Consider the following 14,310-nt stretch of genomic DNA (forward strand, 5'->3'; position numbering starts at 1 on the left):
TTTCCTCCCCAGTAGCCAAGACAAGAGTTTCACACTTCAAATAGCTACCAAACACAGAATATACTCAGTTGTAGTCACAGAGTGGTATTTCCTTAGCACATATAGTACTGGCTGCATCTTCTCATTAGTGAGTTCATCCTCTATTCTCAGACGGTGGGCACCCAACAATGAAAATATTTAAGTACTTGCTCATAGTATTTCTGTTACTCCGGCAGCTCATTACCTGCTATATTTTTACAGCTAAATTATACGCAGAGCTGTCTAATGAGTCCTGTAATTATACTACCTAATGCTTTCCAATGTATTTTCACCTGCACTTCTAATTTTTTTTAAATCAGCTATTCACTATGGCTTTAAAACTAGCTGTCTAGTTAACTTGAGGGGTGGAGGAGCTATTAAAAGGCACTAAAAATTATTCACCTTTGCCCAGAAAAGAGGCAAGAAACTTGCTAGTCTGCCAAAACTAAACAGATATAAATATTTCCACAATGGATTCTTGCACTTCAAGATCTGGCCTAAAACCCACTCTGAATTATCTTGGTAGCTTCAGAAACATTAAACATATCTGGTGCTATTCTGTCTAATGTATCACTAGCACCACATTAATGCTGTGCCAGTAATGTGATCAATAAAATTACATGAGCAGGGAATCCAGCTGGGCTGAAGCATACTGGGAACAGATAGAATGTGCACAGATGTAAATAATCCTTTAACTAACCTTCTCTAAGCCTCTGAATGCCATCAAATCATACTTGACATTCACTATAGAAATCCTACTAAAACCTTCCAACATTGTTTCAGACATACTCCCATACCAACCTTAATCTCAGGCACGAAATTAAGGCTATGATATTGCTGATCTTTTGTCACAATATTTAACACCTATTCTTTTTGTCACAAGTAAAATTTTACTAACTAACAAACATTCCTATCTTGGAGAGAAAGTTACGAATTAGGTAAATTAGGGGATGAAGCCAGATACCAGATGATGCTGTTTCCTTCAGAATTATCAAAGAAGAACAACATATGATTTTTTTTTTTAAAGAACCTTTGTTTTCCCAAATTTCTAAACCATTTTTGTAGCCCTCAAATTTGGCCAAAGGTAAGCAGTCTTACTTGTTCTTCATGGACCTTCTGTACTCCAGAACCAGCTGTGTTCATATTATTCTTGCTATTCCTCCTCCCTTTGAAGAATTACCATGCTCAAACCTTCCTTTGCTAAGATTCTGATGAGTGAGGCACAAAGGCCAAAGTATATGTGATCCCTAGATCAAAGGGCTTCCTTAACACGCTGTGAAACAAAACCCAGAATTTAACAGGGCTTAGAGTCTGACCCAAGTCTGATGGCCCTGGAAATGGCAATAGCTGAATCAATGCATGTTGCATGCGTATAACACATGTTTGACGGCCAAAGGCAGTCATTGTTCACTTTCAGGAAAAAAAGAAAAAAAAAAAATCAAAATTCAGCGGTTCCACATTTCAGATTAACTGGATATCAAGTAAATTTGAAAATTTGTCCATTTTGTTAGCTAAGTGCATCATAGTATATGTGCATTTGTCATATGTTCATGCTTAAAAGGTTCTTTAATTGTACGAGGACAGTTTTGCTGTTATATACAGGCACAATAAGTTAGAGGAAAAGGGATCAGACCATAAGGTCAACTAAGGGACAAGCCAGTATTTGCTCATCTAGTTCAAGGAGCTGGAGAAGTCAGCTATCACGCTAAAGGTTTAGAGTTTAAACTCTTACTGACAAGTACCTCACTCCCTACAGGAAAATAAATAAATAAATTTGAGGAATGCCAGGAAAAAAATGTGAATAATTCAGTAATTTGCTGATTTACACAAAAATCTATTTATAGAAGATTTGTGCAATTTGCAACATAACTTTTTATGTCTCATCCCTACTGTGCTTGGGGAATAGGAAAAACTGAAGAGCTGAAAGTTCAAGGTTTCTCTCTTCAATTAAAAAAAGCCCCAGAATCTAATAGTTCAGAACTGCATTTTCAGAAAGAGGTAGTACAGAAACAAAACACAACTCTCTCCTGGTTTGTTTTTCATTCTTATGAGCGATCAAAACATGCTGGGGTATGCACCAGGAGTTGTAAAATCCAGGCTTTAGATACAAAATAAGTTATACAGCCTCCCAAATTTAGTTTTAAATTTGCATGTCAGAACGAAAAAAAAAAATAGACATATCTACTACCATCTCTGCATGGCGATGTCTATTTAGAAGTACTTCAAATTAGGTATATGAATACAGGAAAGATATAGCATCAACCAAGGTACTGAAGGAATATTATTTCAGCTTTGCATCTCCTGCTTTATTAATAGCTCACACTAGAAAAACATTTCAATTAATTTAAAACCAGAGACATTACATAGGACTAAAGTGAGACTGAAAACCATCTTGGCTGGTTTATCTTTAGCTCTAAGAAGCACTATCTATATTGTGCTCTGCTGTCACTTCCATAACACTCACGATGATGAGAGTGATATTTGGATCCACATGCTTGGCAGGTCACTGAGAGCACAGCAAGCTGCCCACTGCTTGCTCACAGCCGATGGCTCTGAACTATAACAGCTTTGTTATCTTCTGCAGGTGGGCCTGACTTGTAAATAAGTATATTATAGAACAAAAAGAAAATTTTGAACTTCTGGGAATTGTACTGAATATAAGTAATGTATTTCACCTCAAATTCTGTTTAAGAGTCGAAACAGTAACAGTCTGAAAAGCAAGCACTATTCTTCCCTAGAAAAGACTGGAAGCGCTAAATACACATTTTTATCATCCAGGGCTGTTTCAAATGGTACCACGTCCAACTCAGAAAGCATCTGATATGCAAATTGTCTGAAGAAAGGTACTTCTGTAGAACTACCAATATATGCTTTTACGCTACACTGTAGTCATATTTTATGGGCTACTTGCAAGAACAGAACACAGAAATAGACAAATTTCTGCTTTTTCCTTCTACACGAAAAAATTATGAGCTTCTCTGTAACACTGCCTCTGGAGATCCACAGCTCAACGAAAATAGAAGGAAGAAGAAGGTGGGCACAAAAAAGAAACCTCATATTCCATGAACAGAGCATACAAGTTTGTGGGTTGTTGTTGTTGTTTTATTAACTGAGAATGTTTTTGGGGAAAAAAAAAAATCTTCTAATTGCAGAACATAAAGCAAGAATGTTTGCCTGTATGTTTTATTATAATTCTTTGATAAGACCAATCCTGTCATTTACAAGTGTAATTCACTCTGAAGTTGTTTTTATCATAAAAATGTTCTGAATTTAAAATCAAAGCTTTTGCATGCAATACTTGCAACTTTGATATTACAGCACTAAAAATCCAGAAACACGACCTACTAAAGACATTCTAAACCATAACAGCCCAGAGGGAGGGCAGAGAACATACAAAACAACTATGAAACACTGTGATATTCCTCAGCTTGCAGTACCAAAAGGGTTAGCAATTATTCACGTACTACAAGAATGTTTTAGTATACAATATTCTTCAAAACCAAAACATCTTCAGTTTGTTAAATGGTGTCTAACTTTAGGTCATTATCATGCCATTGACACCTGTACGCAAAACTTCTGCCTGATCAAATGAGAACACTGCAAAAAATGCCCCCCAAAAGACATAACATACCCATATAATCAGGGTATATATTTTCAGACATAATATGGATTATCTGCATCTTTTTAATCATAGTAATACTGCCAGTGAACTGAATTTTATGAAAATCTAATCCAACAAACTAGTTTTGAAGACCATTTGCTTTTAATCACTCTGTTAATATTTACGAGAAATATTTGGAGAAAGATTTTGTCTTGATCATTTAAATTAATCTTCATTTTAGTAAAATTTTCCATGACATAAATCTCATCTTTACCAAAAAAAAAAAAAAAAAAGAAAAAGAAAAGAAAAAAATATTTTAATTCCCTTAGCAGCTTCACTACTTTCTGAATTTCTAACTACAGGATATGTTTCACAATTTAAATTCTCAGAGCAGCTGCCTAAGCCCAAGGATAACTATAGATCTGAGGTCACTTTAGTACTGTTTCCACTCTTAATCTTCTTTCTCCTTCTGCTTCTCTGATCACTCCAGTGTAATCACTGTATTTAGAGCATAATGTTCTCCCAAGATAACTTGGTCTGTCCTGTAGGGAATTGTTTGCTTCCCCTGTTTGCCTGTAAAAGTAGTCTGAAAAAGAGTCTTCTGGGGGGCAACATATATCTAATCTAGTACAAGACAAACTGTAGTTCTCCATAGAAATTATGAACACTACAGAAAGCATTGATACATACAGCTGACATAGCAGTAGCACCCATCAACACTTGGAAATGCATTTATCTTTTAAACATGTTATCCAAATTTTAAAGAGAGGTAGTACTTTTTACTAAATCAATTGATAAAACTGAAAAAGATACAAGCTTTCAGGCTCACAAACCTTTTTCAGAACTGGAACAGAAGTAGACATCCTCAAAAAGAAATACAAGTTAAGGAAAAGTACTGTGCCTTTCATTCAATGTGTGAGTTATACTATTTGAGCAGAAAACAGTTGGTACTTTTTATTATAAAAGGGATAAGATGTGTTAGCACTTAATCTTTCCCTTTATTTACCACTGAAAAGAGAGAGGAAGATTTCATCCTTTTGTGGAGGCAGCACCAAGTTAACGATAGACAAAAAACAGTGAATGAGCTCCACAGAACATCACTGTGTCTCACAGCTTCGACATTTCACATTCCACTAAGCTTTCGGTGCTTAAAATTCTGAAAACCTTGGCCCAATCAGTCCTTTAACCTCTAGTACTTTCTACAATGGATACACGTAATTAAAAAAAACAAAAACAAAACCCAACCAACCAAACAAAAACCACCAAACAACCAACCACAAGCAACCAAACAAAACCAGCAAAGTTTCCTTACTGAAATACTTAATTTATCCTGGGTGACAGTGCTTGCTGACATTTTAGAGCATCAGTTAACAGAAAACCTCTCTCCAGGGACAGAGGGAAGTCATTACATACATATATACATATATATACACACATATATATAACAGTAGAGAAAAATCAGCATTTATTAGAAAACTCGATACTGTAGTTCCAAAATGCAAACCAAAATCACGACATACTCTTTTATTTCTATTATCGCTGCAGGAAGCAAACTGCCAAGCTATAATCGCTGGAAGCATTCATAATGGAATCTAAGAAAAATTTCGGGTATAGCTGATCATCTCCTGAAGACAAAGCGGTGTTAAAAATTTAACTGGATTGTCCTACTGCAAGAAAGCACATCTTTTTTTGTAGCAAAACCCAGCAACTGAATTTCTGGCTAGGAACTCAACATTTCCTTTGACAAAGTTCACAGAACCACAGCAGTTGCCTGCTTTACTCCACCAGCCTGTTTTCACACTCACAAAGCAAGGGCTTATACTGTCTGTTTGTTTTTTCCTTTGTAATCAAGCCACTTCAAAAAGGCCACAGTATTCAATATAAAAAAAGGTGAGAGTGGATAATCTCCTCTGTTTGCTCTATTATGCAAGTCATGGTTACCCATCATCCTGATAGTGATTTTAATGATATTTTATGTTTCATGATTTAAACTCAGTTTGGTTTGTTGTTGTTTTTTTGTTGTTGGTTTTGTTTGGGCTTTTTGTTGTTGTTCGTTTGTTGTTTCATTTTGGTTCGTTTTTCGGGGGCTGTTTAAATTTGATAATTACTTGTATAATTAGAAATACTTAGAAGATCTCAGTTTAAGTCTTTAGGCTTATCCACCTCAAGTTACCTGTGCAGTTAACTGGATTCCCCCAATTTTTCAACCAAAAGAGGCATTAAAAAAGAAGTTAGTGTCTCCGAATGTAACTTCTGTCCCACTACCTCCCTGACTTCAGTTCAGGGGTAAGATTTTTAAGACCTAAGGAATGACTTAAAAGGTTTCCTAATTGGGGGGTTAATCACTAACGCTTAAAGGTCTGTTTTACTTATATTAAACACTTGAGTATTTAAACTAAAAAATAGACTATTCATACCTATAAATGCACAGAAAAGAGTGAGATTAAGAAGTCAAAAAAGCAAAGTTAATAAAGGACATAAAGTTAGATTTTTCTTTTATTTTCTTGAAAGTTGAAAAATACAGAAAAACAGTTCTCAACTGACCTCTTTGTCTGGTGTTAAAGTGCTTTCATCATTCTGATCTGTAAACGAAGATGTCCTGCTTCTGCTGCCAGTTGGTGGAGGGGATTTGGAAGGAACCTACGCAAAGATCATATATATCAAATATTAAGTCCAGAGCTAATTATTCCATACCATAATTTACTTCAACAATTACTAACTCTAACATCTCAGTAAAGCCTCATCTGGATCTTCCTTTTAAAGGAAACAACCAGTTCTATGTACTGTCTGTGACAAGTTCTACCTTACTACAAAGTCTCCAGAGAAGAACACATCATGAATCAGCCGCAAGAGCATGCAACAAAATTAGTTATTTTGATTATTTCCAACCCTGTAATGTAATGAACATTAAAATATTAACAACCTTTTATGTACAAAGAAACTAATTAGGAAGATCTCTTGTTAGGTATATTCTATAATATAACAGGAATGAACAAAGTGTTGGAAAAAACCCACAAAAACAAACAAATAAAGAACAACAACAAAAACCCCACAAACAACTACACAAATCATTTAACACAATAACATCATTGAGGCTGTGTACATAAATTCTGCCTTGCAAATGCCTGTCTCACAAGACAAGAATTGGATGTTGTAAAGTATGATTGACAGAGTATCAGATCACTGAAAAGATATTACAAAAAAACACAGGTTTTTGGAGAATTACGCTCACTTTATAGCCTAAAATTATGAGTATGTTTTGTAAAATTTGGGTAGGAATGAATTAACTCCAGTACCATACGAAATGCAAGATTATTCCAAAATCAGTCACAGTTACAGGTCTGACCAACTGGATCCAATGTTCCCACCTCAAAATGCAACTCAAAAGTCAAACATCTCACCTAGCACCAAGTAACCATTCATCTCTCTATGTCACGCTGAAAAACTGCACACCAAAACTATTCCTAGGGTTTCAAAGAATCATAGAATGTCCTGGGTTGGAAGGGACACACAAGGATCATCGGGTCCAACTCCTGTCCCTGCACAGGACAACCCCGCAGTTCACACCGTGTGTCTGAGGCCTTGTCCAGTCTCTTCTCGAACACTGTCAGGCTTGGGGCCGGGACACCTCCCTGGGGAGCCTGTTCCAGTGCTCCAGCACCCTCTGGGTGGAGAACCTTTTCCTAATGAACAACCTGAACCTCCCCTCCACACTTTCCTGCCATTCCCTCGGGCACTATCCCTGGTTGCCTGAGAGATCAGTTCCTGCCCCTCATCCTCTCTTGTGTAGGCCGCAATGAGCTCTCCCCTCAGTCCCCTCCAGGCTGAACAAACCAAGTGACTTTAGCCGCTCCTCATACGGCTTCCTCTCCAAACCCTTCACCAACTTTGTGACCCTCCTCTGGACACTCTCTAGTAGCTTTAGATCCTTTCTATACTGTGGTGCCCAAAACTGCAACAATCTACTCATGCCAGCAGTGTACTCCCTTCCTTTCATTCCTACTCCCTAACCTAATGCCAGTGATTTAAAGAAGACTGCTTCTGGCCCTCACCACACAGAATGGAAACGGCTTCCAAATGTCCATCACCACTTTCCCGCTGTCTAGAAGGAATATGAATGTATCTCTTCAACCTGTCCTTAACAGTTCTCCAGTTTTCACTGCTGCATTCAGACTTCTTGTCAATTTACAGCCATGGCAGTGGCACTAAGCTCTGCAGCATGAGTATTCGTTGACCTCACGCAACGAACAAAAAGATTATGTAACTGAAGTCGTCTAGAACAGAGGAGAGGAAACAGGACAGCATAGTTCAGGTCCAAGGGTCCTACAACAACAGCTATCTAGTCCAACTGCCTGACCACTTCAAGGGCTGATCGAAAGTTAAGACGAGCTAACAAGGCTTTTGTCCAAATGTCTCTTCAACACTGACAGGCATGTGACACCTCCAGAAAGCCCGTTTCAGGGTTTGACCACTCTCTTCTCAAAAAAAAAAAAAAAAAAAAGTTTCCCCACGTTAGTGAAGGAAGAGTTGGTACAGGAACTATTACAGGAATTCGACCACTACAAATGGATGAGCCCTGACAATATCCACCTGGGAGCACTGAGAGAGGTGGCTGATGCCAGTGTGAGGCTGCTCTCCGAAATCTCTGGGAAGTTGTGGAGATCAGGGGGATGTCCCAGAAGACTGGAAGAAGGCTAATATCATCCCATCTACAAGAAGGGCTTAAAGGAGGATCTGGGAAATTACAGACCAATCAGTCTTACTTCAGTCACTGGGAAAGTTCTGGAATTAATCCTCCTGGGGGCCATCACAAGTCAGGTGAAGCACATGACTGGGAATAGCCAGCATGGATTCAAGAGGGGCAAATTGTGCTTGACAAACCTGATCGCCTTCTATGACAAAGTAACCTCCTAAGTTGATGTGGGGCTAGTGGTGGACGATGTTTACCTGGATTTCTCAAAGGCTTTTGATATGGTCTCCCATGGCCTCCTCCTAGGGAAACTGTCACGTCATGGTCTAGACAAGTGGTCTCTGTGGCAGGTGGGGAAATGGCCGACAGGCTGCACCCAGAGGGTGGTAGTAAATGGCTCCTTTTCAAACTGGAAATCTACCATGAGTGGGGTCCCCCAGGGATCTCTATTGAGCCAAACACTGTTTAACATCTTCATAAGTCATCTGGATCAAGTGTACCCAATGAAGTTTGCCGACGACACCAAACTTGAGTGGGAAAGCGGACACATCAGGAGAGCCACCCTGCAGAATGACCTGGATAGGCTGAAGAGTGGGCTAACAAGAATATTATAAAGCCCAACAAGGACAAGTGTAAGGTCTTGCACCTGGGAAAACATAATCCAGGAGTGCAGCACAGGCTGGGATATACCCGGCTGGGGCGCAGCTCTGTGGAAAGGGACCTGGTGGACAAGAAGCTCAATATGAGTGACCAGTGTGTTGCTGCAGCAAAGGCAGCCAACAGGATGCTGGGCTGCATTAGCAAGGGCATCACCAGCAGAGACAAAGAAGTCATTATCCTGCTCTACTTGGCACTTGCCAGGCCACACTTGCAATACTGTGTTCAGTTTTGGTCCCTGCTATGCAAAAAAGATGCAGACAGGCTGGAGAGGGTTAGAGAAGTGACATAAAGATGATCAAACGACTGGGAAGGTGCCATGTGAGGGAAGGCTAAGAGAACTGGGCTTGTTCAGCCTCCAGAAAAAAAGGCTTAGGGGAGACCTCATCAGCATGTTCCAGTATTTAAAGGGTGGCTACAAAGAAGATGGAGACTCCCTTTTTACAAGGAGACACATGGAAAAGATGAGGGGCAATGGGTACAAATTAATTCTAGAGAGATTCAGATTGGACACGAGAGGAATTTTTCACAATGAGAATAATCAGCCATTGGAATATTCTCCCCAGGGAAGTGGTGGATTCCCCAACACTTGGAACTTTTAAGATTCAGCGGGACAGGGTGATGGGCCATCTTGTCTATACTATGCACTTGCCAAGAAAGGCTGGACCAGATGATCCTTGTTGTCCTTTCCAACCTGGTATACTATGATTCCATGTTACAGCCAAAGCTCCCCTGATGGATGCAGCTTTGAGCCATTCCTACACGTCCTGGCACTGGGTACCAGGGAGAAGAGTTCAGCACCTCCCTCTCTATGTCCCCTCCTCAGGAAGCTGGAGAGAGCAGTGGTCACCTCTCAGCCTTCTTCTCTCCAAACTAGACAAACCCCATGTCCTCAGCTGCTCCCAGAGGACATGCCTTTCAGCCCCTTCCCTGGCTTTGGTGTCCTCCTTGGGAAGCCTTCATTAACATCTTTCTTAAACCGTGGGGCCCAGTGTATGGGACTGCATCTCTCACAGTACAGGAATGCCATTAGTATGGCTATAGCTAATTGTTTCGGATGTGCTCTATCAGCATTCATTTGCACTGTGAAGCCCTTTGCAGAGAGGAAAGCATGGGATTAATATGCACTGGCTACCAGTTCATCTTCAAGCATAACTCAAAGCACAGGTTTTAGCTCAGAAATCCCATGTTGTTTGAAGTCCTTGCTACTTAGAGACTGCCTTTTTCCTCAAAGTCCTCTGCAGAGGGGACACCCATGGCAAGGGAATTCATCTCTAGCCTCACTCTGCCTGTTGATCCATCAGATCCACGTTTGGACACATGGAAGAGCCTGTCTCGTTGCACTGAGCTTGCATCCAAACGTTGGGATTGTTTAAAGGGACAGACATAGTCTGGCAGCTTTCTCCACTCATTGCACCAGTTTTGCAAAGTCATGATCATCTGTGCGATAGAAGACTTTTTTTCGTACTTTATTAATTAAAAAAAAGAAGTTCCTTTGTATCTGAATGGCATCATCAGTAATTTAATCACACCAACATTCTCCGGTGGTTTCAGATGGGCATACAAAAAGCAAACTCTTCAATTCTTCTTTGCAGCCATCCTACAGGCACTTAGGGCCTCTTAAAGGGAGGCAGTTGCCTTTTAGTGTCAGGTGGCCACCTGGCAAGCCACCTCCTCACCCATCTCAGCATTACTAGCAAAAATCTTCCTCTTCAGGCTGCTGAAGAAAGTCCCTTTAACACATCTCTGAGAATCCACCCTTCATGCTCTGCTGTCATCAAATGGATAACAGAGTGAAATTCATGGTCAGGTCTTTTGAATTTAGATTGCAGAAAAACATAGTACAAAAAACATAGTACAGCAGAGCTGATCCGAATGTGGGGCAAAAGCGGCTGCAAAAGCGGCTGCAAAAGCGGCTGCAAAAGCGGCTGCAAAAGCGGCTGCAAAAGCGGCTGCAAAAGCGGCTGCAAAAGCGGCTGCAAAAGCGGCTGCAAAAGCGGCTGCAAAAGCGGCTGCAAAAGCGGCTGCAAAAGCGGCTGCAAAAGCGGCAGATTCGGGTCGCCGGCAGGGTTTGCGCGGCACGCGGCCGCCAGTGCCGCGCGGGGAGCCGCGGCAACTCTCGCGAGACTCGTTGACGAGACCTGGGCGTTGCCGGGGCAACGGCGGGAGATGTAAACACGCCGTAACCAGCACCGCCAGTCAGCCGCGGAGCGGAGCTGCGGCGGAGCTGATCCGGATCAGCATCCGAAGCAAAAGCAGCAGCAAAAGCAGCAACTTTTCGGCGCAGACAAGGTTTTCCCGAGGCAGGGAACCGCCAGGGAAGCGCCAGAAGCCGCCAACTCTCGCGAGAGTCGCTGACGAAACTTGGACTTTGCCGCTCACAGCGGTGGCCACGCCTATAAACAGCAGCCTGGGCACCGCTAGCGAGCAGGAGCGCTGCCCACAAAGCGGAGCAAGGCAGTTTGCACGGAAGGGGGCGCAGGAAGAGAAGCTCTGCCAGCTCGAAGAGGGACTATGGTGTCCACCCGGCAGAAAGCCGTGGCGTTTGTAAGGTCGACCTCAAGCACAAGTGATGCAGCTGCCCAGACCGAGACCCAGTGGGAAGACACTGCAGGGTATGCCCTGCTTTTACACCGATACTGTATGGCAGCAGCGAGCATAGCTGTGGGAGATGTGCCCAGGTAGAAGAACTCCTCTGCTTAGTGACAGAGCTCAGGGAGGAGGTAAGCAGGTTGAGGAGCATCAGGGAGTGGGGAGAGGGAAACAGACCAGTGGAGTCGCACCCGACCCTCCCTGACACAGGCCCAGCAGGTGGGTTGGGTGCATGGTACAGCGGACTTCCTACCCTCATGTAGTCACTCAAGGGATAGGGGGCAATAGCACCGTGTTTGTTTTAACAGAGCAGCTATGCAGCTTTGTTTCAGTGGGACAAGGGGACATAACAGCAACAGCAGCAATGGGCTATTTGTAACAGTTGGGAAGGGCTGTCATTTGCCTGGCTGTGCTTTGGAAACAGATCAAAATGCTCTAGGTCTGACAATGACCAGGCTTTCCTGAATACCAGTGTAACCTCTGCTCAATTATTTTTCAAGGCGTGTCTTACGTCGACAGCAGTCTGTTGGCACCATCCATCCCAAACTATGGCTCTGCTTACACTTACGCTTTTCCTTGAGGCTCAGGTTGCCTGACACCCCTTAGACCCCAATAAAAGGGTTTGTGTCCAGCAAGATCAACTCCCTGATCCACCTCACTGCGGGGCCTAATGGGTCTTACCTGTGGCACAGAGACGGGACGGCTACTGGGGTGATCATTCGGCTGCAGGGTTTCTCCAATGGCCCAAAAGAAGAATAACAGCATGAGGTTTGTCCTTGGGAGCTGAATGGCCACCCAGCAGCCACCAAACGGCAGGGACAGCCCCTGGGCCTCCTGAGCACAGGGACTGATTTGGGGCCAGCACCCCAAAGGCTTCCTCCAAAGGGTGCTGGGCGGAGGGGGGGCGGGCAGGACTGCACACGTGTGGCTCTGTCACCCCCATGTCACAATGCCAGCACCTGGCAACGCAGCAGTCACAATGCCCCGGGCAGCATCAAAAGGAGCAGCCTCCCGTGTCCAGTGCCAGAGCTGGCCCGGGGGCAGCCCAAACACATCCCAGGGGAAGCACTTGAGAAGCTGGTGGAATTCCTTAGTGGGGGCTTAGGGAGGAGAAGACTGGAGGCTAGACGAGGCTGCTGGAAATTCTCTGCTGCAAGGCTTATCTAATGGATGGAAACCCTTCTCAGCTGGACAGCAGTGGCAAGACCAAGGGAATGATTTCTTGAAGAGCACTGCAGAGCTCACCGTCCTCCTCCCCTGTCGGGCCAGGGGCAACACCGGTAAGAAATAGGATGCAGAGATGTTGCCAGGGGTCCCAGTGCTTTCGAGCACCCACTAGTGTCCTGACATGCATGGTAAAGATTCTTGCCCCCAAGACTGATCACGCTGGGGGCATGTGAGCACTCTGGGAAATCCCTGAGATGGCTCCAGCTCAAGGGAGGATAGGGCTTGGGCAGGTCCTGGGAGGCGTGAGCAGCCTGTGGGACAAGGAGCCAGGTCTGGCTCACATGCTCAGGGAACAGCCGATCGCCAGCACTGGGGTCAGGAAGGAATTTTTTCCCCCGGGGCAGATTGGCACTGGTCCCCGGGGGTTTTTTGCCTTCCTCTGCAGCATTGAGCGTGACCACTTTTCAGAGCTCCTCTGGGCCCTTTTGGCTCGGTTCCTGCCTGCTCCTCAAGCACCAGGAAGATGGCCTCTCGTGCCCTGCAGCTGGGGGGAGGAAGGCTTTTTTTTCCCCCCATGTGGGACACCAAGTGTCTGCGGGGGTTTTTTGCCTTCCTCTGCAGCGTTGAGCACGGCCCCCTGCCACGGCTTCTTCGGGCCATTTGGGCTGGGAGCCTGCTGCTCATGCTCCACGATGGTGGCCCTAAACCTAGCTAGAACAGCCTACCTAAAACAAAACCACATAGAACAACTAACCTAAACCAACCTTTGACAAATGCAAACAACCAACCTTAAAGAACCTAAACAAATTTATATTCAAACACTTAGAACAAGCAACCCTGAATAACCTAAATACAACCTTAAAATATCTAAAATAACCTACCTGAACCATCCAATATCAACCACAAAAACTAATCTAAACTAACCAACATAAAAAACCCCTTAAACTATTAACAACCAAGCTTAAATATACTTAAATATCTCAGTAACAGACGACCTAAAAACAAACTAATACAATATAAAATAACTGAAAACAACAAATCAAAACAAACTTTAAAAATACAAACCCAAAAGACCTAAACATAAACAACATGACCTAGAGCAAATGACTTGAACCAAACAAAAAATACTGAAAATGACCTAAATACACCAAGATGAAAAGCAGTCTAACCCAACCAGAATTTAAAAATATTCTAAAACACCATAAAATTAAAAATCACAACTGAAAACCAAAACAACCTCCAAAAACCAACCAAACACAACATAAAATAACCTCACCATACGATCTAAAGCACAAAAAACCAAATAACTTACACAACCTAAACTAATGCATGGAAACCCAACTAAAATAGCCACTAAAAACCATAAAAGTACTTAAACAGAGCCTCATCAAGCATAAAACCACCTCAAACAATTTAAACCACATACATAACATATCCAACCAGGCCCTTCCTAAACCATAAAAAACCAAAATCTGAAAGACATGAACAAAGTGACCTAAAGCAAGCTAACTAACCCACCAGATGAAAACAAAATCTAAACCAAACCACCTTAAACAACCAAGCTACAACATCCGTAAACAACCTA

General features: G+C 42.6%; 1 protein-coding gene across 3 annotated transcripts in view; it reads right to left on the reverse strand.

Moving 5' to 3' along the window:
• GOLGA4 (golgin A4) overlaps positions 1-14,310 on the reverse strand; it is a 213,595-nt gene that overhangs the window by 52,314 nt on the left and 146,971 nt on the right. For 2 of the 3 annotated variants that reach the window (XM_065627490.1, XM_065627488.1), the window contains exon 2: positions 6,164-6,259. The exons of the other annotated variant lie outside the window; for it this stretch is intronic. In XM_065627490.1, the coding sequence (XP_065483562.1) occupies positions 6,164-6,259 (96 nt within the window). The remainder of the gene's footprint in view (positions 1-6,163; positions 6,260-14,310) is intronic. 3 annotated transcript variants of the gene reach the window in all.

Source organism: Caloenas nicobarica, chromosome 2, assembly GCF_036013445.1.
Source record: "Caloenas nicobarica isolate bCalNic1 chromosome 2, bCalNic1.hap1, whole genome shotgun sequence".
In the NCBI taxonomy this organism is placed as follows: domain Eukaryota; kingdom Metazoa; phylum Chordata; class Aves; order Columbiformes; family Columbidae; genus Caloenas; species Caloenas nicobarica.